This window comes from Chionomys nivalis, chromosome 6 (genome assembly GCF_950005125.1).
Source record: "Chionomys nivalis chromosome 6, mChiNiv1.1, whole genome shotgun sequence".
Classification (NCBI taxonomy): Eukaryota; Metazoa; Chordata; class Mammalia; order Rodentia; family Cricetidae; genus Chionomys; species Chionomys nivalis.
Genome location: NC_080091.1, coordinates 36,671,633 through 36,695,074, shown reverse-complemented (window position 1 = coordinate 36,695,074; position 23,442 = coordinate 36,671,633). Strand labels below are relative to the sequence as shown.

Sequence of the window (23,442 nt, the reverse complement as noted above, 5' to 3'; positions counted from 1 at the left end):
TACACAGGCTGCATAGCATTCTCTGCTGTTGGCGTGCATATATGTCTAACCGGTCCCCACAGGTGGACACTAAGAACACTTCCATGTTGCCCCAGACCATTCCTGTCATTCAGTCTCTGCCTGGAGCCCCGTCTTGGACTCAGTTCTGAGAAGAGGTCACTGGCTCTGAGCGTCTGCTTCCAAAAGGGCCATGCAGGAGGTCACCATTCCCACAGTCGGTGGGAGGTGGGAGAGCAAGGTGGCTCCGGGAGGTGCCCCATTCTGACTGTCTTTCTTCTCTCTAGGGCGGAACCCATCAGAACCACTGTCTTCCAGTACCCTGTGGGCTGGCCACCAATGCAGGAGCTGCCCCCCTCCCTGCGGGCACCCCCTCCTGGAGGATGGTCCCTACAGTCCAGAGTCCAGTGGGGCTAAGCTCTTCTCCCCTCCCCGCCTGACTTCTCCTGGTCACCAGTCACAGTAAAGACATTTGCTCAACCTATTAAGCGGGGCTGCCTTCCCACTGCTCCCCCTAGAGCCTCTGAGACTGTGAGCTTGGCCTCCTCATCCACCCACCATCCCTCAGGGCATATCTTGAGAAGATGGTGAGAAACATCCGAATGTTGATAAAGTCTGCCCTCCATGGTCTTGCTGGAACTCATGTTGTTGACTCTGTCCTCCTGCCTCCGTCAGGGGACAGGCGGGCTGGAATGAGACAAAATCCCCTCCAGGGTGTCCTCTGCACACAGTCCTTCTTGCTTAGGGATCAGCAGAGGCTCAGCCAGGCTGGGCACAGAGCATGCCAGTGTGGCTGTGGCCCCAGGCTAGGGAAAGAAGCCCAAGGACTCTGCCAACTGTCTCGGCCCTGCATCTGCCCAGGCTGCACCAGTGCCAGGAAATGGGATGGCACACGTGGAGCGCGTATGAGAGCTGAGAGCTGGATCTCCGGCCTTGGGGGTATAGAGAAGTGGGACCCCAGAAGGACAGGCCAGATCTTCAGGGGAGCCAGGTCCTTCAGGTTGCACCCTGGCCAATGGGGAAGTCATGTGGGCTACAGGGGCTCTGCTCTCCTCCTCAGTTGGGTTGCTAGGTTCTGTGCTGGGAGACAACTTGACCTTGGTCTCTAAGACTTTGGTGGAAGGCTTGGCAATTCGTGGGCCTCAGAGCTACCTCTGATGCCCCATCTTGCATGAGCATTTGCCTTTCCTGAAAAGCCATGTGGAAGAATCTGAAGCCAGATCTTAGCCCCCACCCCCAGCCTCAGGCTCCTCACCTCTGAAATGGAGAGACACAGGCCCCAGAAGGTGGATGGGAGGACTGGCTTTGAGTCTAAGGAGGATCAGAGGAAGGGACCCAAGAGCCCCAGCCTTGTGCTCACCTCCACCCCACCCACAACTCTGGACATGAGTTTCTCGCCTGCCTAAAAGATGACAGCACGAGCTGGGTCCTAGGGACTCCTGTAAAGCCCCTCCTTTCCCAGGAGCTCCCGGGCGGTGGGAAGTTAACGCTACACAGGCCAGGTAGGGGCACAGGCAGGGTATGGGGCTAGGATTGGGGTGGTCAGTGTCCAGGCTCAAAGTGCCTGTGGGTGGTGGCCCAAAGAGTAAGCTGAGGGGAAAGGCTGCAGGCCGCAGTGGGTGTGGGGTGTGCCAGGCAGGCACCCGTGTAGTGCCTATTTCATGCCACTGCGCAGCACCTGGTTGGCGGCAATGAGCATGACACTGATGATGAAGGCGATGGCGAAGGCGCAGATCAGGCTCTTGCGCACACACGTCTGGCGGATCTGCTGGTTGGAACAGGCTGCAGCCGCCCACCAGGAACACCGGGGAGACAGAAGGGGACAGCAAAGGGATGGAGTCAGGTCTGCACTTCGGCACGTGGACTTGACGGGGCAAACCAGGACACAAGGCTGGGGACAAGGAGGCCCCATGCAAACCCCTCGTGTGTCCCCAGCTCAAGCATCGGAACCCACCCACGAGGTTCCAAGACAGGCCACTCACTCTCCACGTCCACAGGACACTCCTCGGTGGTGCCCAGGTGGCTCTCCTCCTCGGTCATGATGATGTTCTCGATGTCCTTCATGGACAGGTGCTCGCAGAAGGTGTCATAGAGGAGTCGCTTCAGCTCGTCCACTGTCAGCTTCTGCATGTCACACTTGGGTGGCAAAAGGGACAAGCTCTGACCACTACCCTGCCACATTCCCCACCCAGCGCCCTGTAGGAACACAAGTCCAAAGACAAGCCTGTAAGATCCTGTAAGACTAGGACCACCTGGTCCATTGCCTCAAGGAGCCCAGGCCTCCAGGAAGCAGGACAGTGGCCATTCCTCTCGTTACAGTGTGGATCTGACCACACGCAGGCCCCTCAACACCTCCACAGTCACACAGCAGAGTCCCGGCAGCCAGGGCATACCTTCCAGAAGACAGTGTCAAAGTCAGTACCGTGGAACTTCTCCGGGATCCCCGAGGTGGAAAGCTTGGGTCCCAGGAGTGTCACAAACTCCTCGAAGTCCACTTGGCCATCACCTAGAATGGGCATAGGACTATGAATGGGTCAGGCTGAGAGCATGGCAGGCACTCCAGAGTTCAAAAGGCATGAAATGGAGTCTTGGCCTGCCTCAGACCTTCCATGGGACCTCAACTCCTTCCCTGAGCCTCCAGTCAGTTTCAGGGATGCCTAACATGCCAGGCTCTGAGCTGGTGATGGGGCTCTCCTGGGGGCTGGGGGAGGAAAGCAGCAGATGGTCCCCAGATGTATGAACTCTCCTAGTACACTCAGAACTCTCCATGGCTCCCCAGCACAGCGATCATCTCTCTGCCATTCAGATGGGAGTGAGCAGCATGGAGCCGGCTGCCTGGACAAGTGCCTGCTCTGGGGGGAGAGGAAGGGGCGAGGAGGCAACAGGTGGGATGAAGCATTGCCAATCATTCTTAGGAGTTTTTCTTTAATAAAAATAGCAGGTGGCAAATACAGCTACCATTTGTTTGGGTGATGGAAGCTGAGTTATTTTACCCCCCTTTTCCAACCTTAAAATCCTTCTCGGACCAGAGTGGAAGGGGCAGTCTTCGATCCTGTGTGTGGCTGTCACCTCCTGTTCCCTCACTGTCTAGCCTGAGAAGTGCAAGAGGTAAGAGGCCAGAGCAGCCTCAGCCTCCATGGTTTAGGCGCTGGGGCCTAGGTGATGGTGGGAAGGAGATCGAGGCAGGGCATCTCACCATCCATGTCCAGCCGCTGGATGATAACCTCCAGCTCCACCTCATTGGGCATGTAACCCAAGGAGCGCATGGCTGTCCCCAACTCCTGCTTAGAGATGAAGCCATTGCCATCACGGTCAAACACCTTGAAGGCCTCTCGGATCTCTGTGGAGGAACAGAAGGCTGAAACCTCGGCCTGACCCCAGCGTCCCCTTTCCCAGGTTCCTGGGATCTGAGCCCTACTCAGAACCTAGAACTCTGTCATAGGGTGTCCAGGTCACTCTTGGGCTGTGATCTGGAGTATCTGGGCAGGCAAGGCAGAGGAGACAAAGGTGTACCCAGCCTGAGACAGTGGCCACCCGTGGGTCTGACAGCCTTCCTGGTGGGCACAGGGAGAACGCCAGATTCTTGCCTCATCTTCCTGTTGGGCTTCCTCTCCCAGTTCAGACTCTTGCCATCAGGTAGCATTAGCTCACTGGGGGGGGAGGGGGGGATGGCCACGTGACTCAAGCTACTAAGTGATGGCTAAAATTCACAGGCCTCCTGGTTTAGACGAAAATAGATACAATAGCTGATCCCCACCAGGCCCAGGCATGATCTCTGAGCTTCATACTCTGCATGGCATAGTAGGAAAGACTGAGGCATGAGGACCTGAGGGATTCTGGGAGGAACAGTCCACTTAACTAGGCCCTGGGGACCAGGCAACTCAACACATGCGCTCAGACCAGCCTTCGTCTCACCCACAGCAAGTGGGTGCAGTGTGTGAGCAGCACTCAGGCAGAAGCGGGGAGGGGGGACTTGAAGGGTCCTAACCTTTCACCTTTGCCCCACCTGTCCGTCTGCTTCTGCCTTGATTATCACACTCGGCAGGGTCCTAAAGAACATTGCCCTAGAGGAACAGACTTCAGTCCTTAGATCCAGTTCCCTGTGGGCTCTTGTTCGTTTGGCAGCCTCCTGGCCCCTTTGCCTAAGTTGTTCCCCCGATTCAGCAGGCAGTCAAGTCGTGTGTGTGTGTGTGTGTGTGTGTGTGTGTGTGTGTGTGTGTGAATAAAGACATGAGATGCTCCATGCTGCTCTATTGAGGCCGGGAGCCCAGCCCAACTCGGTGAGAATTCAAGGCTCCTGCGCTGTGCTGCCAGTTACACGTTCACAGAGTGCAGGCCAGCAGTGTGGCCCTGTCACAGAGCAGAAGTCATGGCCCACAGAAAGGTGGCTTGACCCCACCCAGGTCCCAGTCCTCACCTGGTTCTTCCATGTAGACTCATGTATGAGAACTGGAGGTCAGAGTCCCACAGGTAGGCTGAGGTAAACAATACCCCCCCACACACACACACACACATCTCAGGCAAGTCTCAGAAACTGGTTTCTGCACTAGGAGCTTTAGGGCCAGGAAAGTAGCTGAGCTGAGCTGGCAGATCTGAGCCAGATCCAGGGGGTACTGAAAACTCTGGACCCTGGCAGCTCTAGGTCGAGTACCACCACCATTTTTCTGGGCCCTGAGGGAGGCAAAGTGCCCCTTGTGACCAGAGAAGGCCGGGCAGCAGTCATGGCTGCCGCAGAGAACTGTCTGGATAGTGGAGGTGTGCTTCCGTTCTTCCTCCCCCTGCCCCATCTCATTTCTAACCATGTTCTCACCTTTCTGAACTGGTGTCATGGGCACAGTCCCCAGGGGACCCTCAAGCCTGGGGACACCAAGACCGCTCTGAACCTGCTGCTGCTTTGTCTGCAGCGTTATTCTGTTCTCGTATCTAACTCAGATGTAGCCCGGAGTCCCGGCTGGCATGACTCTGCCGCTCTGCCCCGAGCTGGCCTGGCCTTTGCTCTAGTTGCCCACCCCTCCACACATCTTCTCTTTCCTGGATTGTTCTGCGACAGTGTCCCCGTTCCCTGGAGGAGGACCTGTCACTGGAGCAGAGACCTGCCGGATAATGGAAGGACGGAATGGCCGACGTCGGGCCGGTCTCCTAGAGCCCTCAGAGGAAGGCTCAAGCAGAGGTTTATGCACCTCATACAAGGTCTGTGGGCCACCCACAGAGGAGAGAGACAAAGCTAGAGGTGGGGGAAGCAGCCACGGGTTGGTTTGGGGAGCGGTACAGTCAGAAATTGTACCCCTTGGAAAATGAAGTCAATTAGGGAGCTCAAGGAAGGATGGAAAAGTCCTAGATACGGTGGGGGCTGCTGCGAAAGCCACCTTCTGCTGCGAGCTGATGTCTGAGCGGGGTTCAAGGTGACTCCCCAGTTGCAGGGCTGCCTTGATGCCCTTTTCTGAGGCCTGCGAGGAGAATGCTCCAGACAGGAGGGACAGTAATGAGCAAGTGACTCTCGGGGTATATGCTCAGGGGGCGGGCTCTGAGACAGCCGCGTGGGGACCATAGACATCATGGCTCAGGCAGGGCTGACCTCCCAAGGCTACTGGATAAACTCATAGCCGGCCGCTCTCCATCTGTGCCTCTCCCAGCCCCCACCCTCCCAGCTCACCTAGCTCACACTAATGTTTCAGAGCACCGACCCAGCCCGGTTCACCTCCGTCTGCCGACAGAGGCCCAGGGAGTCAGAGAAGCAGTCGCTGTCACAGACCCGGGGGTCTGCTGTCACAGACCCGGGGTGAATCCCAGCTCTGGCCCATCCTTACGGTTAACCTATACAGTGGAGCTCTCTGCAATCAATGCTGGAACAAGAACAATCGTAGATGCAAGTGTTTGGCCAAGCCTGACTTTGAGGTGGCCATTGTTAATCAGACCATTCCACATGGCAGTGTGGGAAGGGAAAGGAGGCCTGGGTGAACCTGGGATGCGAGGCTGGCCTACGTGCTGGCTGGGACCAAAACCCAAGGCCTGGGTTTGAATTCTAGCTCCCTGCTGCTCATCAGCCAAGACTGGAGCAAGGTACTTATTTCCCTCTTGAGTCTCGGATGAGGTTCTTGTCCCATGGCTGGGGTCTGGCCTCTGCTAAGGGCTCCCTAAGGGGGTGGGCTTCAGGGTGCCTGTCACTGTGTATGTCGTGGACATATCGCTAGGTGCATTCCCCGAAAGCCTTGTTCCTTCTCTGCCCTGTGAGGCCGGACAAAACTCATTGTACTCCATCTTGGCATAGGGATGTCTGGCCCGGGAATGGGCTGGCAGGGCCTCTTTGTTTCCAGGCTGATATTGTCCCCTACTTGCAGTTTTTAGTCTGACATTCCCAGACCCCCCCCACCCTCAACCTGTGGCTGTACAGGGGCCGAGTCTCTAGCAGACCCAAAAGGAAGCAGCGTTCTGCCAGAGAGTTTGTCTGGATAGACAGGGGACACTGGAGGGGCAGTAGTCATCTGTGCTGGCTGCCATTGTCCGCCGCATTGGCCCTGCGCCCCAACTCTTCATCCTCCCTGAATTTTTGGCCTGTGCAGAGGCGGCTGCTGAGCTTGGCTTAAGGAAGCAAAGGCAGAAAGGGGGGGGGTGTGTGTGGACCTACCCTAGTGCCCCTAGTTGGCCACCCTCAACACAGGCTCCACAGTCAAGTGTGCACCCCGGAACCTAGCTGTGTGGCCATTTGCCTCTCTCCTCTTCCTGGCCGGCCATTTCCATCCCTACCCTTGAATGCTGGACCAGTTTGTCTCGGTGTTCCTGGAGGTCCCTGCTTGGATACATTCAGAAGGGGGGGGGGGGGTGTTCCAACCATGGTGGGGTGTTCATGAGAAGTACACTTGCCTCTCTCACAGGGGCTGGGTGGACCTCCAAGTTAACTCTGCTAGCCCCTTCCTCCCCCTGCCAATTAGCTATGAACAGCTCCCCAGGACCGACGGTCCCCAGTCCGGGCCCTAACTCTCCTTGGCCAATCCCCATGCCCCTTGCTGCCACCCCACACTCTCCAGGCTCATAGGGTGCTCTTCCTCAGTCTCTTCTGCCGTTACATTTGGGTCCTCAGCCCCCACTGCCAGGCCCTGTGCTGAGTACTCCCACGCCATCCATCCTGGAAATGGCAACACCAACCCGCTTTTATAGACGTGGAAACCAAGACTCATAGGCATACGATCGTCCAAGTTCACCCCACGAGCCAAGAGTGTGGAGACTCGAACCCAGTGCTGCCTGGCTGTTTTCATTTCACCCCCACATCCCCCTCCTCCCTTCCTACTCCTGGTCCCCCACCCACACAGACTGACCGCCCCCCTGGATTTCTGCAGCAGGCAGGCACGAGATGTCTGCAGTATTTCATCCCAGGCCACTACTACCCTCTCTGGTCCATGTGGCTTCCTCACAAACTCCTTCCAGCAATGGGCCTGGGTCTCACCCCAACTGCCCTGGGACAGGAATGCTAGTGTGTCCTGGAGAGGCTGAGAGGGCAGAGGTAGCATCTGGAGGAAGGACAGCCACTCCGCACTCAGCCCTGGCATGCAAGCCTGCTGCCAGGAGCCCAGGACCAGGACAGGGCCTTCGCAGCCAAGAAGAACCAGGGACAACTTCCTGCCTTCATGTGCAGATTCCCACAGGCATCCGCTGGCTCTGTGCCCTCCACCTGCCAGCCACAGGGATGACCCTGTCCTTCAGGTGCCCCCTGCATTAGGGTCCCTCCGCTAGCCCTGAAGGGGATCAAAGAGAAGCAGGGTGTGTGTTTGGTAGGACGGTGACTAACGCGGCTGGGCTTCTGCCAGCATGTCCGCGGGATGGCTCAGATGGATCTTGGGCCTCCTTGCCCTTGCACTGCCCACCCCTGCATGCCAGTCTCTCTCAGCTTCTCCCTGTCCCTGAGTGTGCACTCTAGGACCAGGGGATCAGGAGTGGAGGGACACAGTGAGACCTGGAACTGTGGAGCCAGGGTCATGGTTGGGATGCTGGAAGCAAAGGAGGGAATGAAGCCAAACCTGCCTGGGGTCTGGGAAGACATGTTGCCTCTGTCCCAGGCATGAGGAGGAAGGCTTCTGTGTGGCCCAGAATAAGAGGCAATAAAGTAAAGGAAAACCGGCCTGTGCCGTGTGCCCCTCCCAGACCCTATCATCTCCCCCCTACCCTCGACCTGAAGGAGGCTCTGCTTTGGTCCAGACAGGACAGGACCTGGGTTTCACAGGGTGAATGCTAAGGTCAGGTCAGGGACAGCATCCTTCCATCTGTTCTGCCTGAGGCCGAGACCCCCCTCTATGGCTGTTCCTGTACCTGAGTGCCGGCTGGCTGTGGGAAGCGGTGTCTGGTGCCTGTGGTGCAGTGAGCATGGGAGTTGCTTTCTCTTTCTCGCCACAGTCTACTCGCCCAAAATTTGCCCCAGGCCAGGCCTGGACGAAGGAAAGACTTTATGAAAGGCTCCTCCTGAGCCCCTACTATTGTCCTTTCTGTGTTGGTCCCTCCAATGCATTCCTATGGGCTCAGATGAGACCTCAGAGCTGAGACCCCTCGACTCCAGCGATAGGAGACTGGCCCATTCTCTGGGTAATATCAGCCCCTCCCCCAGCAGCCGACAAACATCCTAAGGGACCAAGACTCCCTCCAGTTGAGTCCCCGACTCCACTCCATACCAGTCCTCAAGAGCCCTGGGGGAGGGGAATCTTGAGCATACCCCCGCCCCCAATCTCAGCAGAGAAGGAGCTAGGAAGGCCCCAGGGGTCTGAATGCGCCCCAGGACACTCAGTCCGGGAACCCCAGCCCCTGCCTGCTGCGCTGATCTTTAATAGCCAACAGCCTGCGGTCCCTATTCCCGAAAGGCACAAGGACTAGGGTCGGGGGAGGATTGGGTTCCGGCCTCTGCCTTTCCCTTCCAGGCTTCGCTATCGCGACTGAGCCTCCCAATCCGGCCACTTGTTGTCGCCACCGCCTCCCGGCCGCTTTGGCAGCGCACGGGTGGGGGGTCCCTCGCAGGGCCGCAGAAGGGGATGAGGGCAGCCCCGGCACCCGGTAAGAGCGGGGCAGTCGCCCTCTCCCCTTCTCCCGCTGCCGGAGCGGATTGGATTTTGAACGCGACACGAGCGGAATGTCAATAGGAGCGCAGAGCCACGGGCGGGCGCCGTAGAAGGGATCAGGATGCGGGCGCTCAGGCGGCGGGCGCGGGGGGCACAGCTCGGACCCCCAGCTTTAGCCCCCGCCGCCTTGCCGCACCGTCACCGCGGGCCACGCGGCCCAACGATCCCGCTGCGGGGCCCCGCAAGTTTCCGCAGCGCCGGGGGCCACGCGGGCAGGGGCCGCGCTGTCCCCGCGCCGCGGCAACCCCTACCGCGGAGCACGGGGCAGCCGGGCCGTCCCACCTCCCGCGCAGTCGTTCATCCGAGTCGCGCAGCAGGGTCCCCGGGCCCCCCCCGGTCAGCCAGCGCGGCACCTGGGCGCACAGGTAGGAGGGCTCGTGGCGGGGGTCCTGGCGGGGCACTCACCCTCCAGCTCGTCCTCAGGAATATCCACCGGGCGCTGCTCCGACAGCAGGTTGGGCACGGTGTAGATGCCCCGGTACATCAACGCCGCCGTCACCGGGTGGAACGGCATTTTGGAGGCTCCGCGCCCGCCCGCCCGCCGCAAACTTTGAGGCCGGGGCTCATGGGCCGCCGGTGGCCCCGGGGGCGGCCGGAGCGGGCCGGGCGCGCGGTGCGGCGCGCGGTGGCGGCGGCGAGGTACGGGGCACCCGCCCGGGACCTAGCGCCCCCGCGCCCCGGGCCGCCGGGCCATGCCGCCAGCTCCCTCGTCGGGATCCCGGCCGGGGCCTCTCAGGGACAGCGGGGGCGGCGCCGCTCCGGCCTCTCGGTTCCGGCTCCGACCGCCGCACGCTGCGCTCCCTCCGCGCTGCCCCGAGCGCTCTGCGCTGCTCGCCGCCCGCTCGCTGGTGCGGCCACCCGGCCCGCCGCTCCGGCTCCCGCCGCCGCCGCCTGCACTCTAGCTCGCTCGCTTGCTCGCTCTGTGCGGCGCTCGCCGCGCTCCCGCCTCCCCCGCCCGCCCCTCCCGCCCCCGCCCCTTCCCGCTGCCGGCCCCTGAGCGGCCGCCCGGAGCCTGCCCGGGCGCCTTCTCTCCGGTTCGCCCCGATTCTGCTTTCCCCCAGTCTGCTTCGGATTGTTGTCTCCCGCACCCCACGTTCTCAACCAGCGGGACCACGGTGCTGTGGACTGGGGGTGGAGCTGTTCCTTGTACCCACCGTCCCACCTGCTCCTCTAGCCCTCCCCCAGCAAGCGCGGAGAGATGAGAACTAACGACTAGAGACCCAGAAAGGTGAGGTTTCCCCAGGCTCGGGGATCCTCAAAATCAGTGATCCTCGTGTTGGTGCTAGGAGAGCCTCCAAGGTGGGGAAACTGAGGCTTAAAAAAGGACGTTGGCCAAGGTCACCAAGCAGGACCAAGCACAGATCTGCTCTGCAGGAGACTACCAGCCTGTGACTGACACCAGCAGTTGACTGGATCCCACAGGGGGCTCTAGTCCTGGATCCTTCTAGGGGCCCCTGCCTCTCAGCTTGCAGGGCAGGAGCCAAGGTCTGTCTCATGTCCCCAGGGGCAGTGAGGAGGAGACAGATGACCCAGGGCCTGCTGGTCACATGGCTGCAGGTTAGACCTTCCTCAGATCTTGAGCATGTGTGCTACGGGGGTGGGAACAAGTGTCTGAGGGGCAGCATGTGCATGTGTTTATCTTATTCTTCGTCCAGGACACTGTGTACATGCGTTTTCAAATCCACATGCCGATGAGTGTGCATGACCACCTACGTGTGCCGGGACTGTGAGCTGGCAGGGAAGGGCATAAGCCAGGAGGCAGGTGTGGCCAAGTGTGAAGGCCCTTGAGTTGGGAGTGGCATGCACACATGGGCACAGATATGTGTGCACAGGTACAGTTATGGGGTATGGTGACCTTCTGGCCTAGGTGGGCTTCAGCTGGAACCCCCGTCTGAACTATCTCCCTGCCCCCTTGGGTCCAATCAGCTGAAGGCCCCAGCGGGAAAGCTGATTGCCACATCCTTGCCTGGCCATGCCCTTCCCAAGCTGATTACATTTTTCTGCTTGTTTCTGCTTTTGTTGATGATTAATCATAGCCCTGACTTGGGCTGGGAGAGAGGGGGCTCGGTGAGAGACACCAGCCCCAGCCACCCTGGGCCAAGGCAACATTTGGACATGCTCTGAATCTTCACAGGCATATGAAACCTGTCGAGAAGCCAGGCAAACCCCAGCTGTCATCTGAATGTCTGCCTCAGGCCTCTGGAGCAGCTTGCTGCCTGTACAGACCTGAGGTTGGAGTTGTAAGAACTCCCAGAAAAGCCCCCAAAGCTCCTCTTGACCGAGTCAAGCTGGGTCCTTATGACCCCTTAGGACTTCTGATGGAGCAGAGCTGTGGCGTAGGAAGAATCAGCCACAGACCCAGAGACATTGCATCTGCTCTTGATCTAACAGCTTCCTTCGATGGGACGTCAGTCATGTCCCTTAACCTCCCAGGGCCTCAATTTTCCCACATGTGAGGTAAATGATACCGCTCAGGCAGGGAGGAAAATGAAGTGATCTAATGTGAATGGCTCCTGACCTCCTGGGATCTCTTGGGGTTTCCTGTTAGCACAAAAATCCCCCCATGGGAATACAAACTACTAATCATGGTGTCAAGTATTGATCGAGGGGTGATCTGTAAGCACCTCACTTGCTAAGCCTTCCCAGACAGTTTGCCAAGGGAGCTGCTGACAGACCGGCAGGAAGCGCACCTCTTGGTTCTTTCTTGGGAGGCCCAGCAGGACAAGGCAGCTCCCTCGGGTTCCCTGAAGCCCCTGGCCTTGCCACCCGGTCAGGGAAAATCTGAAAAGAAGAGGCAGAAAGGAACGAAGAACAAATCAAGTGGGCATCCTCCATCCAGCCAGGCCTGCGAGTCTATGCTGAGGTGCAGGTGTCCATGGATACAGGGACTGGCCCCTAGACACTGACCTTGGTCTGCTTCCAAGGGGTCAAGCTGTCCACATCCTCCAGGTCAGAGTGGCAGGAAACTCTGGGATGATGGCTTTAGCATCACAGTGTACCACGCCCTCCTGGGCAATCTTGGACATTTCAGTCCCCTGGTATCTCAAGCTGGTCCCCCCACTCTCCCCTGATGCAAAGCCACAGCCCAGGACATTCTACCCGCTGATGCAGAGGGCTGCTCTTCCTATATAGTACCTGTACCTGCTCCCCTTTGCCTGCTAGCTGGGGCCATAGGACACAGCTGGGCTACGCATGCAAATCGCCTGGTCCCCCTCCTCAATGCCTTGCTCTCACAGGCAAGGACATGCCTGCTGAGGGAGCTATAGAGACCAAATCCAGCTATAGAGTCTTCTGAGGCAGAGCTGGAGATGAGGCCCAAGGCAGAGGCAGGGGCTCCCAAGGCCAAGCTCTGGTGTGTGCTGGCTCTCCCTGTTCTTCTAGACTCTGGGAACCTGGCTGCTCTGGGAAGCACTGTCAACCTCCTCCACCCTCCAGTGCTGTGTGTGACATTCAACAGGCGGCCCCCATGTGCCAGCCCCTGCATTCAACGCCAGCATGAAGGCAAGGCACTGCTGTGCCTAGGGCCCACAGAGCAAGGGCCACGGGTCTGCAGAGTGGCTGATACCAAAGTCCTGCTGTCTGATGTCGGTGGGGCAAAGCTTTTACAGAGGGATATGGAGGCAGGACTTTGAAAATCTCAGGGCATGGGATCAGGAAATGTGATGTGAGGAACAGTCAGAACTCTAGAAGCCAGAGCTCACTAGCAGGGTCCTACTGAGCCTCAGTTTGCCCATCTATTAGATGGGAATGCATCTAATGCAGAACGGTAAGGCTCTGATTTCATCAAGTCAGGAGAAGTCTGTTGTGGAGTGAAGAGGTTAAAGATGTGAAGATCACTCTTCGCTTTAGAAGGCATGCTCTGGGGGCTGGAGAGATGGCTCAGCAGTTCAGAGCACTATCTGCTCTTCCAGAGGAGCCAGGTTCAATTCCCAGTACCCACCAGACAGATCACACCTGTCTGTAACTCCAGTTCCAGGGGATCCTGTGGTGATATTTTGTTTGTGTTCTAACAAATAAAACTTGCCTGGAGATCAGAGTGAGAAGCTAGCCGCTAGTTAGCCATAGAGACTAGGCAGTGGTGGCACATGCCTTTAATCCCAGCACTAGGGAGGAGGAAACAGGAAATGCTGGCTGGGCAGCGGAGAGGACTATAAGGTGGCAAAGACAGAGCTTGGTCCTTTGGTTTGAGGGTCCAGTAGAGATAAGGAGTTGCTCAGGTGGCTGTTGTTACTTTCTCATTAGCATTTAGAAATACAAAGTTAATAAAGCATTATACAATCTATTGCTGGGGTTTATTAAACATATCTTTTTTGGGGGGGGGAGTTGGTTTTTTCGAGACAGGGTTTCTCTGTAGCTTTGGTGCCTGTCCCGGAACTAGCTCTTGTAGACCAGGCTGGCCTCGAACTCCCAGAGATCCGTAAACATATCTTTTAGAGGTCAATTTGCTCTTTCTATAACTGCTCTCCCTCTAGGAGTGTGTAGTATTCCTGTAACATGCTTTACATTGTAAAACTCACGCAGACACACAGGCAGGCAAAACACCAATGTGCATAAAGAAATCATGAGAAAGGCAGGTTCTGAGTCCTCATCCCTCCGGCTCCCCACGTGTGGGTTGGACTTGGGCAGAGGACCGGGAACCCTGTGAAATGAGTGTGACAGAGAATGAATGCCTGACAGTCACCCAGCTGCCCTGTCCTCTCTGCACATCAAGGGAGCAGACGGTGTGATCCCAGGGTGTGAATTACGTCTGTCGCTCCCCATCTGGGGAAGGAGATATTGCCATCACTCTGCACTCCTTGGGTGCCCACTGGGAGATGCATGGGCCTCAGGCCTTCTTGAGGGGAATCTCATGGATCTCAGGGCTTATCCTTGGCAAAAGGGACTGGGGGGCCAGGCAGTGGTGGTGCACGCCTTTAAACCCAGCACCTGGGAGACAGAGGCAGGCGGATCTCAGTGAGTTTGAGGCCAGCCTGGTCTACAAAGCGAATTCCAGGACTGTTACACATAGAAACCCTGTCTCAAAACACACACACACACACACACGCACACACACTGCCTGGAGAGTGAGGAAGGGTGATTCACTGAAAATTTAAATTGTTTCCTCAACAGCCATCCCAGTAAGAAGAGAGTAGCAGCCGTTCACCAACTCCAGAGACTCACTCTGTCCTCCCAAGAGCGGCAGAGTTCCTGCCCTGCCCAAGACCAGGGCTCCTGGAGGCCTCTCTTCTCAACATGCATGCCCTGGCTGGATCTGCTCTCTGACACAGGCTACCTCTTGCCACCCACGTTCAGCACCAGGGAGAGCACCCAGTACTGCTTTGGCGGCCTTAGAGTTGAAAGGAAGTGGTGTAGGACCCGGGAGAGCCTGCCAAGACAGCCTGAACCAGGGACCAGAGGAAGCCAAACTTGAGGAAGGTAAGCACCAAGGTCACGTCTGCACCATTGGCCACCGTGTTGCCAGAGCCAAAAGGCCTGACTGGAAAGAAGCGATGGGGTAGAGAGGCAGAGGTTGGGGAGAGGGGTGTCTAGGGACAGCAGAGGCTCTGGCCTCTGCACCTTGGCCGGAGAATAACGTTATTCCAAGAACCTGGTGGGGACAGTGTCTGGAGGGAATAAAATATTCATCGTCCAGGCACTCACTTGATGAATAATGAAATGTGTACACTTGCAGACTCAGGCCAGCCAGGAGAGGGTGCAGTCTGGAACCTATGGGCTCCGTTTGCTCGGATCCCTGTCCTGTACTGAACACCCCTCTGAACCTGAAGGGGACAGGATCAAACACGACAGCATGACCAGTCATCTGAGGGACGTGGAGAGGGCAGTCCTTACATCTGTTTCTCCTCCAGAAGCAACTTGAGGACGAAAAAGAGCCCAGAGGTGTGGGATTCAGGGTGATGGTGATGAACCCTGACTACAGGCTGTCACCGGCTTCATGCCCTGATGGTGGCAACTGTCTGGGCCTCAGTTTTCTGCCTTGTGAAATGGGCCCATGCTTCCAGTACACAGATTGCTACAAAGAGGTGCTTAGTAATGAAGGTGAAGGTAGCTGATGCCACCGGCCCTGGCTCTAGACTTTCTGAACCTATTCCCTGGCTCCCATGATCCCATGAGTCTAGGAGTGGCCTCACCTAGCTGACCGGAAACAAATTGAATGACAGAAGAGATGTGATCACAAATGGGGAGGCATTCAGGACCCTCAGGGTAAGGCTGGCCATTGGTAACCATAGAAACCGAGCCCACCAGACACACATTCATACATATGGCCCCTTACCCTGAGAAATGCTGCTTGCATTTGGCATATGTTAAAAACTCAGTGAGAGCCTCCAGGGGAACAGAAAGAAGGCTGGAGAGAGGGGGAAATGGGCTAAGAAGAGTTTGGGGTATCTTGCGCAGAAAGCAGCAGGCAGGGGCTGGAGAGATAGCTCAGAGGTTAAGAGCACTTACTGCTCTTCCAGAGGTCCTGAGTTCAATTCCCAGCAACCATATGGTGGCTCACAACCATCTGTAATGTATACATGCAAGCAGAACGCTGTATATGTAATAAATAAATCTTTAAAAAAAAAAAAAAGAAAGCAGCAGGCAGGGACCCTGTCCCTGTTACCCCAGGCCTCAGTCTTCCCCTTAGAAAAGTGGGAGCCTCTGGCTGGAAACTGGCAGAACCACAGACTGTGAAGCTGACTGGGAATCAAGACTTGGCAAGGACGGGAGGAAGCCTTGGTGTCACCAGCCTGGCCCTTGCTCCTGGTTTCTTCCCTAAGCGATCACTGTATCTGGTATAGAGGAGACACAAGGTTGGTGGTGATAGCCCTGGCCTCCCAGACTCCTGCCTCAGCCTGTTGCTTATAAGTGCATCCAACTGTCTGAGTTACCTGCTGGATGCATGTCAGTCCATGCTGGTGCCACAGCCACAGGTGATGTGTCAGTGGAAGTTACCTCTTCTGGCCAGAGAACGGCTAGGACCTGCGGTCCTCTCTTCCGGTCTGCATGTGACATTAAAGCTTATCCCGGTGCTGAGATGTGTACCTGTGAGGTGAAGGTCTGTACCCTGGAGCTGAGGAGTTTGGGCTTATCCTCTGGGGGCATCTATAGGGCGAGTTATTGTATCTCTAAGAACCTGGGTACCTCCCCTGGGGCAAAAGGGGAGCCCAGAAAGTATACGATATGAAGGAATTGATCCTGGAGTCCAGGACAGGCTAATCAATCTCATGGCCGTCCGTGATGTCAAAGACCTTGGGTAGACCTGCCTTCACATGCCTGGATGCAGCCTGTTTGCATTCCTCTGGGGACAGGGCTCTCTGCCCAGAAGTGGCTAGCACATGCCAGTTCCTGGACTCTGCCTTTGTATGCAGGGATTTCTCCTGCTTCCACACAAAGCCCTGAGGGCCGTAAAGGAGCAACTGTGCTCCCTGGGACAGGGACAGCGCTGAAGTGGGAATGCCCATCAGAGTGGCGCTCTTCCGTCCTGCGCACCTGTGCACAGAGAAAAAGGTCGGAAGGGTCTGAATGGACACAATGAGGGCAGAATGGAGATGAGTTCCCTGTCCCTCATTCCGGCTACTGAGATTAGCTTGGCATCAACCCAGGGCACTGAAGGGAAATGCTTTGTTCACAGGGAGTGTGTGAGAGGTGACCAGAGACGTTGCCTCTGGAGGAGCTGGGCTCGGGGAGTCTCTCAGCCCCCGCCACTGCCAGATCTGTGTGACACTGCCTTATAATCTGCTGGAGTCCCTGAGTTGGGGGACCGGGTCAGCTGGAGGCCTTGTGGGTGGCAGGTCCCTCACGGCCCACAGCACCCCATCATGTTGAGCCTAAGTGATGGTAACGCAGCTGCAGTTAACTGGTAATTAATCCTGGACAGGGCAGCAATGGCGTTACTAATTGGATCGTTAGAGATTTGTGCTTTATGGCTGTGTAATTAGAGAAGCTGTAGGGGGCCACGGTGAATTGAGGGGGCATGCAGGGTTGGGGGCAGGGCATACAGACAGCACCCCTTACCAGGCCATAGCTGGGTCACCGCAGGGCCTCTGATCTGCTCACCTTCCATGCTGTGGTCCTAGGTGTCTGAGTAGTGGGGCTGGCAATAGCCCTACATGCCACCTTTCTGTGCTACTTGAGGGGACCCCACCCCAATCTCATAGCCCAGTTCCACAGGGGCAGAGGGACATTTCTTTATGCTCTCCAGGCTCACTGGCCAGCTACAAAAGGTCCTCGTCTGATTGCTTATTGTTACCTTTTATGGAGCTAGGATTGGAGCCTTGCGCACACTGGACATGTTATCTACCAGAGAGCACATGCTATCTACCACAGAGCACATGCTATCTACCACAGAACACATGCTATATCTACCACAGAGCACATGCTGTATCTACCACAGAGCACATGCTATCTACCACAGAGAACATGCTATATCTACCACAGAGAACATGCTATATCTACCACAGAGCACATGCTATATCTATCACAGAACACATGCCATCTACCACAGAGCACATGCTATCTACCAGAGAGCACATGCTATATCTACCACAGAGCACATGCTATCTACCACAGAGCACATGCCATCTACCACAGAGCACATGCTATATCTACCACAGAGAACATGCTATATCTACCAGAGTGCACATGCTATATCTACCACAGAACACATGCTATCTACCACAGAGCACATGCTATATCTACCACAGAGTGCATCCTTAGCTCCCAGGGGAAGATTTGAGAATAGAAAGGGCTCTTGTGTCCACTCTCTTAGTCGATTCTCAACGGAAGACACCCTTATGTGTGCTCTATGAATAATTTCTCATCACACATGTGACACATGCTGACCGGCCCTGGACACCAATATGGAACAGTTTTCAGGCACACATGTGAACCATGTGGGTGAGTGTGAGCAATTGTGGGGGTCTGGCTCCTGGCCCAGACTCATGGGTATGACATTGTAAAATGCACTGTGGGAATTAGGAAGGGGGGCAGGCTTGAACTAAAAAAAAAAAAAAAAAAATCTAAACTGGCACTCAACAAATATTTGCTGGATTAACTAATGAAAAAAGGAGAAAGAAGGGGAGTCTGGAAGACAGTCAGAGAGGGCGGCCCCTGTCCCCCACCCATTGGACCCCAGCCTACAATGCTCCTCCAAACTCCCAGCTGTCCCCTGACCCCTCCCTGTCCACCCTCCTGGCCCAGGGCCTTTGTGGTCTCTCATCTGCCAGAAATGCTCTCCTCTTAGGATTCTTTATGGCGCATTTTGTTTGTTTGTTTGTTTGTTTGTTTTGCTTTTCAAGACAGGGTTTCTCTGTGTAGCTTTGGCTGTCCTGGAACTCACGCTGTAGACCAGGCTGGCCTCAAACTCCCAGAGATCCTCCTGCCTCTGCCTCCCAAGTGCTGGGATTAAAGGCGTGCGCCACCACCGCCCGGCCTTATAGCTCATTCTTTCAGGTCTTAACTCAAAAGTCCAAGGCTTGTCTCTCTTTCCTTCCTTCCTTCCCTCCCTTCCTTCTCCTTCTTCAAAGATTTTTTTAAAATAATATTTGTATTTAGGGGCTGAAGAAATGGCTCAGTGGTTGAGAGCATTGGCTGCTCTTCCAGAGAACCCAGGTTCAATTCCCAGCACCCATATGGCAGCTCACAACTGTCTGTTACTCCAGTTCCAGGAGATCTGACACCTTTACACCCGTGCACATAAAATAAGTTAAATAAAATTTTAAAAAATGAAAAAAAATTGGGGGGCTGGAGAGATGGCTCAGTGGCTAAGAGCATTGCCTGCTCTTCCAAAGGCCCTGAGTTCAATTCCCGGCAACCACATGGTGGCTCACAACCGTGTGTAATGAGGTCTGGTGCCCTCTTCTGGCCTGCAGATATACACACAAACAGAATATTGTATACGTAATAAATAAATAAATATTTTAAAAATGTAAAAGATGTGTATTTCTGTATGTGTTGTGGCATGTGTACCTGTGTACAGGTACCTACAGAGGCCAGGGGAGGGTGTCAGATTTCATGGAGCTGGAGTTACAGGTGGCTGTGGGTGCTGGGGACCAGACGTGGGTCCTCTGGAAGAGTCACCTTTCAGACGGCCCTTCTCTAGCCACCTTCACGTTAAACTAACCAAGCAGGGGACAGACAAGTGACGCTTGTCCTCATCCTGTAGAAACACATTTATCAGTGTGCCCCATGGCAGACGTGTGTACCTTCCTTGTCTGGATTTTGTTCACTGCTGTAATGATTGTTGAATAAAATGAAGAACTTGAGGTTGCTTACAGAAGTGTCCCTGGAGGTGAAGCCGCATTGTGGGGACTTGGGGGCTGAGCAGGGACCATAGTCTGACAAGGGACAGGGATAATAAGGATACCCCTGCCTAGAGTCCACTCCTTGCTGACCCAGCTCCCACTCCTCAATCCCCAACAGCACCACGGCAGGAGATGGTGCTCCAGCTTCCTGTATCATCAGATTACTCGGGAGGAAGGGATTGGGAGAGAAAAAATCCCATACTGCCAAATAGGGCAGCTGCCACCTTCAGCCAAGTCACCCTGTGACCTCCACCTGACTTTTTGTTTTGTTTTGTTTTCCAAGACAAGGTTTCTCTATATAACAGCTCTGGCTGTCCTGAACTCACTCTGTAGAACTGACTGGCCTGGAAGTCACAGAGATCCACCTGCCTCTGTCTCCCAAGTGCTGGGATTAAAGGCGTGCGCCACCACCCCTCCCCCCACTGCCCCAATTAGACTCTTTTACTCTTTTACCTCTCCCCCATAAACAGCTACATCCAGATTAGGTCTTGGGGCCCCAAGATGGTCTCTCCTTGGCAGACACTAGGCCCTAGATTGCAGGGAGGAACCATACCACCCGAATATCCCCCGATCATAGGTAAATAGCGCTGAACCCAGCAACACGCTGCCCACCTGCCTGGACTGACTGCCTCAGCACAGCCAGGTGATGTACGACCCACTGTCCTGCCAGGAAGTGACAGCAGATGAATGGGCAGGGCCGGGGAGCAGGCTCAGAGCCAGGTGCTGTGAGCAGTAGGAGGCAGACGCCTGGCTCTGGAAAAACCATTCCGGGAACGTCACCTCCCTGACCCAGGGCGAGATGGGAGGCAGGGACTGTCTTGGGCATGATGCCCATGCACTAGTCTTTAATGTGGGGCAGTGCAGGGAGCGAGAGTTGCAGGGGGGTTCTTGACCTCAACTTCCTCCTCTATAAGATGGCCAACAAGGAACCACTGAGAGACAGCCCCCAGACGTAGGCCAGCTGCAATCCAATACTCCGAGTCCTGGTCTCTAAAACCATGTTTCTCCCTCTTTGCACCTCTGAATCTGAACCCCCTCCCTTGGCTTATGGGGAATCAGGCCCAGCTAGCCCTAATTGCCCCCCCCCCATCTTTCAAATTGGACACTTAGGAAGAGGACTTGGCAAGGTCAGGGCCGAACTGAGGAGACTCCGCGTGGTGGGATCTGAAAGGAGCCCTCTCCCCACTGCAGTCCCCTAGTACTACGTGCCAGTTGCCTTTGATGCCCAGCAGGGATAAGGGACAATCAGGGCAGCGCTGGGTACAGGGAAGGGGGCTGGGGGCCAGTGCTGCTGCTGTGACCGAGTTGGGATGCGCCAGACGCCTCTGTGTGCTCTGTCTGCATCCAAGGAGACCAGGACGTCAGGCGGACGCTGTGTCCTTGCAGGCAGGGCCTGGTGAGGGATGAAGAGGGGGTCATTCTGGGGACCCAGGCTACTTGCGGGGCCAGGCAGTGTCTCCTGCCATCTGCTCGAGGGTTCTGGACACTTTGGGGCCTCCAGTGACTGTGGACGTGTGACACAGGTGTACCAGGGCAGATCTAGGTGGTACAGACACCACTTGCTGGCTGGGATTGCACACAAACACGCAGTCACTGGATATGTGGTGGAGGTATCCGCATGAATGGTCTTACATCTGGATCCCAAGAAGCCAAGCGTTGGCAGACCAGTGCAGACATGTGTGGACACGTGTACCGGTGTGAATAAGCACACACCATTCCCATCTGGATGGGGCATGTTTTTTGCACACGTATATGTGTGAATACACACTCACCAAACAGCCCTAGGCAAGATGAAGAAGGCCAGCCCCCACTGTCAGATGGGGAAACTGAGGGCAGAGGCCTGGCTCAGGTTGCTGGGATCCCGAGTGGGAGTCTAGGCAAGTGAGCCCCGTTCGTCCTCTGCACAAAGTGGCAGTCAGGCTAGAAAGCATCCCTGCCACGAGGGCTGGGGAGACAGCTCTTCACTAAAGAGCACTGGCTGCTTTTCCGGAGGACCCAGGTTCAATGCCCAGAACCACACAGTGGCTCACAGCCATCTCTAACTCCAGGGGATCTGACACCCTCTTCTGGCCTCTTTGGGTCCTAGGCAGACATGCGGTGCACATGCATACACACAGGCACCAAGGTAGGCAGACAGGCCTTGCAGGAAGGCTTTGGCATTAGAGTTGGGTAGGGTTGCCTGAGTCCCCTGCCTGAGACCACCTTTGGAGAGGGGACACCCTCGCTCGGTCCCCAGTCTCCTCATGTGTGGAATGGTGTCCCCACTCCTCCCAGGCTCTTGATGGACAGGACTGATGAGGTCTTAAATACCACATCCTTCCATGAGTTAGGGCTGGGGACCGAAGGTCACCTTAGAGACAAGGCTGTGGTCCTGAGCTGCACCGTGCACGGCTCTCCTGCTGGACTGACATCTGCGGGAGGAGAGCAGCCTGAGGCGGGGGATGAGGGCGCTAAAGGGATGTGAGGCTGGGCGGCAAGCCTTCTGGTCCAGTTAGTGAAAGGATTTGTCATTTTAATGATGTGATATTTCTTGTCTGGCTCCTGTCAGAGGTAGGAAGAGGGGGGGGGGGGACAGCCGTCTCTACAAGTGAGAAGGTGCTGGCCTTTTGGGGCAAGCCTGGCACCCAAGTCTGTCCAGGCTGAGGTGGATGAGGCTGGAACTTAGGGGGCGGAGGGGACAAGAGCTTTCACGTCCAGCCCAACTCTGCATGTTGCTCTGTGTGACCTTGGGCGAGTCCTCTGTCTCCAAGCCTGCTTCATCGCTGGGCTGGGACTGGTACCCAGCTCATGGCACAACCACTGTGATCCCAGTCTGGTGCCTCCTCTCCTGACCCCTGCTCCATCTCACTACCACCGTTTTGCGTTTGTCATTTCCTTCCTCGTTTCTAGATCAGGTCCGGGAAGGCGTTTACCCTATGTCCTGGCCACTTAGCGATGGCTAATGTCCGACTCTATGGGTTTAGCACTGTGTTCCAGCACACAGTAGGTCCTGGATAAGTCTGTGTTTCTTGAACGATTGAATGAGCCGCCCCGGACCTGGCCTCCCGATCCCCTTACAGCTTCATGAGTGCAGGGTGGCAGCGGCAGTGAGGGGCCTGGTGGGCGGCCCCATCCATCAGCCTGGCAGTGTGCCTGACCAGATGGAGCCGAGCCCCTGGGAGGAGGGAGAGAAGTAGGTGGCAGGCGTGTGGGCGTGCCTGTCCGGCCCCTTGTGGGATCCCCATCCATCATACTGTACCCGGGACTCTCTGAGGAGGTGAACAGTCTATGGCCTCAAAGCAGGCTTCTTAGGGTAGGTCCTTCAAGGGATTTCAGCTCTATAGTACAAAGGGGAAACTGAGACCTAGACGGTGACAGAAGTTCAAAACAGGGGCTCTAGGGTTAGACTGATGAGCATTTGAATGCCACCTCCAAGACTCACTTGTTGGGCCGGGGGGTGGGGGGCTCCTGAGGGCTGGGGGTTCACTTCTCTGTGGGGATCGTTTTATGGAGAAAAGCTCAGTCTGTCTTATGGAAGGTGCTCAGGCCAGCTCGTACCCCCAGGCTAGAGGAGGAAGAGGTGACTTCTAGTGGCAGGACCAGTGGATTCAGGCAGGGCCACCAGGGTGAGGGAGACTTTGATGGGTGCTCTTCCTGCCAATGAGACTGGGGGAGGATCAGTTAGTGATGACCCTCGGAGGTCACAGCTCAGCTAGCTGAGCAGCTGGCCTGGGAGACATCAAACTGCAGCCTTCCCCGGTCCCCATGCCCATTTTCTGGGACATCACTGTCCCCTCCTCAGCCTTTTGATTGTGAGAAGGAGTCCCTGTTTCCCCTGTGCTGCACACTGGCCCTCCAGCCTGAGGTCTTCAGCCTTCCGGCCAGTGCGTATCAGACACTCCCATGGGAGACTCCGTTAGGCAAGCGGGTTCCTGGGTCACATGCTTGCCCTGGGCACTGGGGAGGTTATAGGGGGTCTGAGCTGTGCATCAAGCCCAGGCCTGACAGACGAGTGTTAGGGACATTAGCCCTTTGGTGTCACAAGCTCCCTGGCAGTTATGGGTATTGCTCGACACCAGGTACCA

General features: G+C 56.2%; 2 protein-coding genes across 3 annotated transcripts in view; one reads left to right on the top strand and one right to left on the bottom strand.

Annotated features, from left to right (window-relative positions):
• The window catches only part of Zmat5 (zinc finger matrin-type 5), a 31,532-nt gene extending 31,107 nt beyond the window's left edge, over window positions 1-425 (top strand). For both annotated transcript variants that reach the window (XM_057771466.1, XM_057771467.1), the window contains exon 6: window positions 285-425. In XM_057771466.1, coding sequence (XP_057627449.1) covers window positions 285-414 — 130 coding nt within the window. In that variant the 3' untranslated portion in view covers window positions 415-425. The remainder of the gene's footprint in view (window positions 1-284) is intronic.
• Window positions 426-1,640: 1,215 nt separating this feature from the next.
• Cabp7 (calcium binding protein 7) lies at window positions 1,641-9,990 on the bottom strand. Its single transcript, XM_057771465.1, has 5 exons — window positions 9,501-9,990; window positions 3,194-3,337; window positions 2,391-2,503; window positions 1,980-2,133; window positions 1,641-1,779 (listed from the first exon to the last, which is right to left on the bottom strand). Exons 1-5 carry the CDS (start codon window positions 9,607-9,609, stop codon window positions 1,652-1,654), a joined length of 648 nt encoding a protein of 215 aa, XP_057627448.1. The 5' UTR covers window positions 9,610-9,990; the 3' UTR covers window positions 1,641-1,651.
• Between the last annotated feature and the right edge of the window lie 13,452 nt (window positions 9,991-23,442).

Bases quoted from the DNA above. Each gene is read 5' to 3' on its own strand.
- Cabp7 (XM_057771465.1), bottom strand. From the start codon at position 9,609: ATGCCGTTCCACCCGGTGACGGCGGCGTTGATGTACCGGGGCATCTAC. The intron at 3,338-9,500 runs GTGAGTGCCCCG...GTTCCTCCACAG, and splicing joins TCCTGAGGACGAGCTGGAGG to AGATCCGAGAGGCCTTCAAG. The intron at 1,780-1,979 runs GTGAGTGGCCTG...GGGCGGCTGCAG, and splicing joins GTGTCCTGTGGACGTGGAGA to CCTGTTCCAACCAGCAGATC.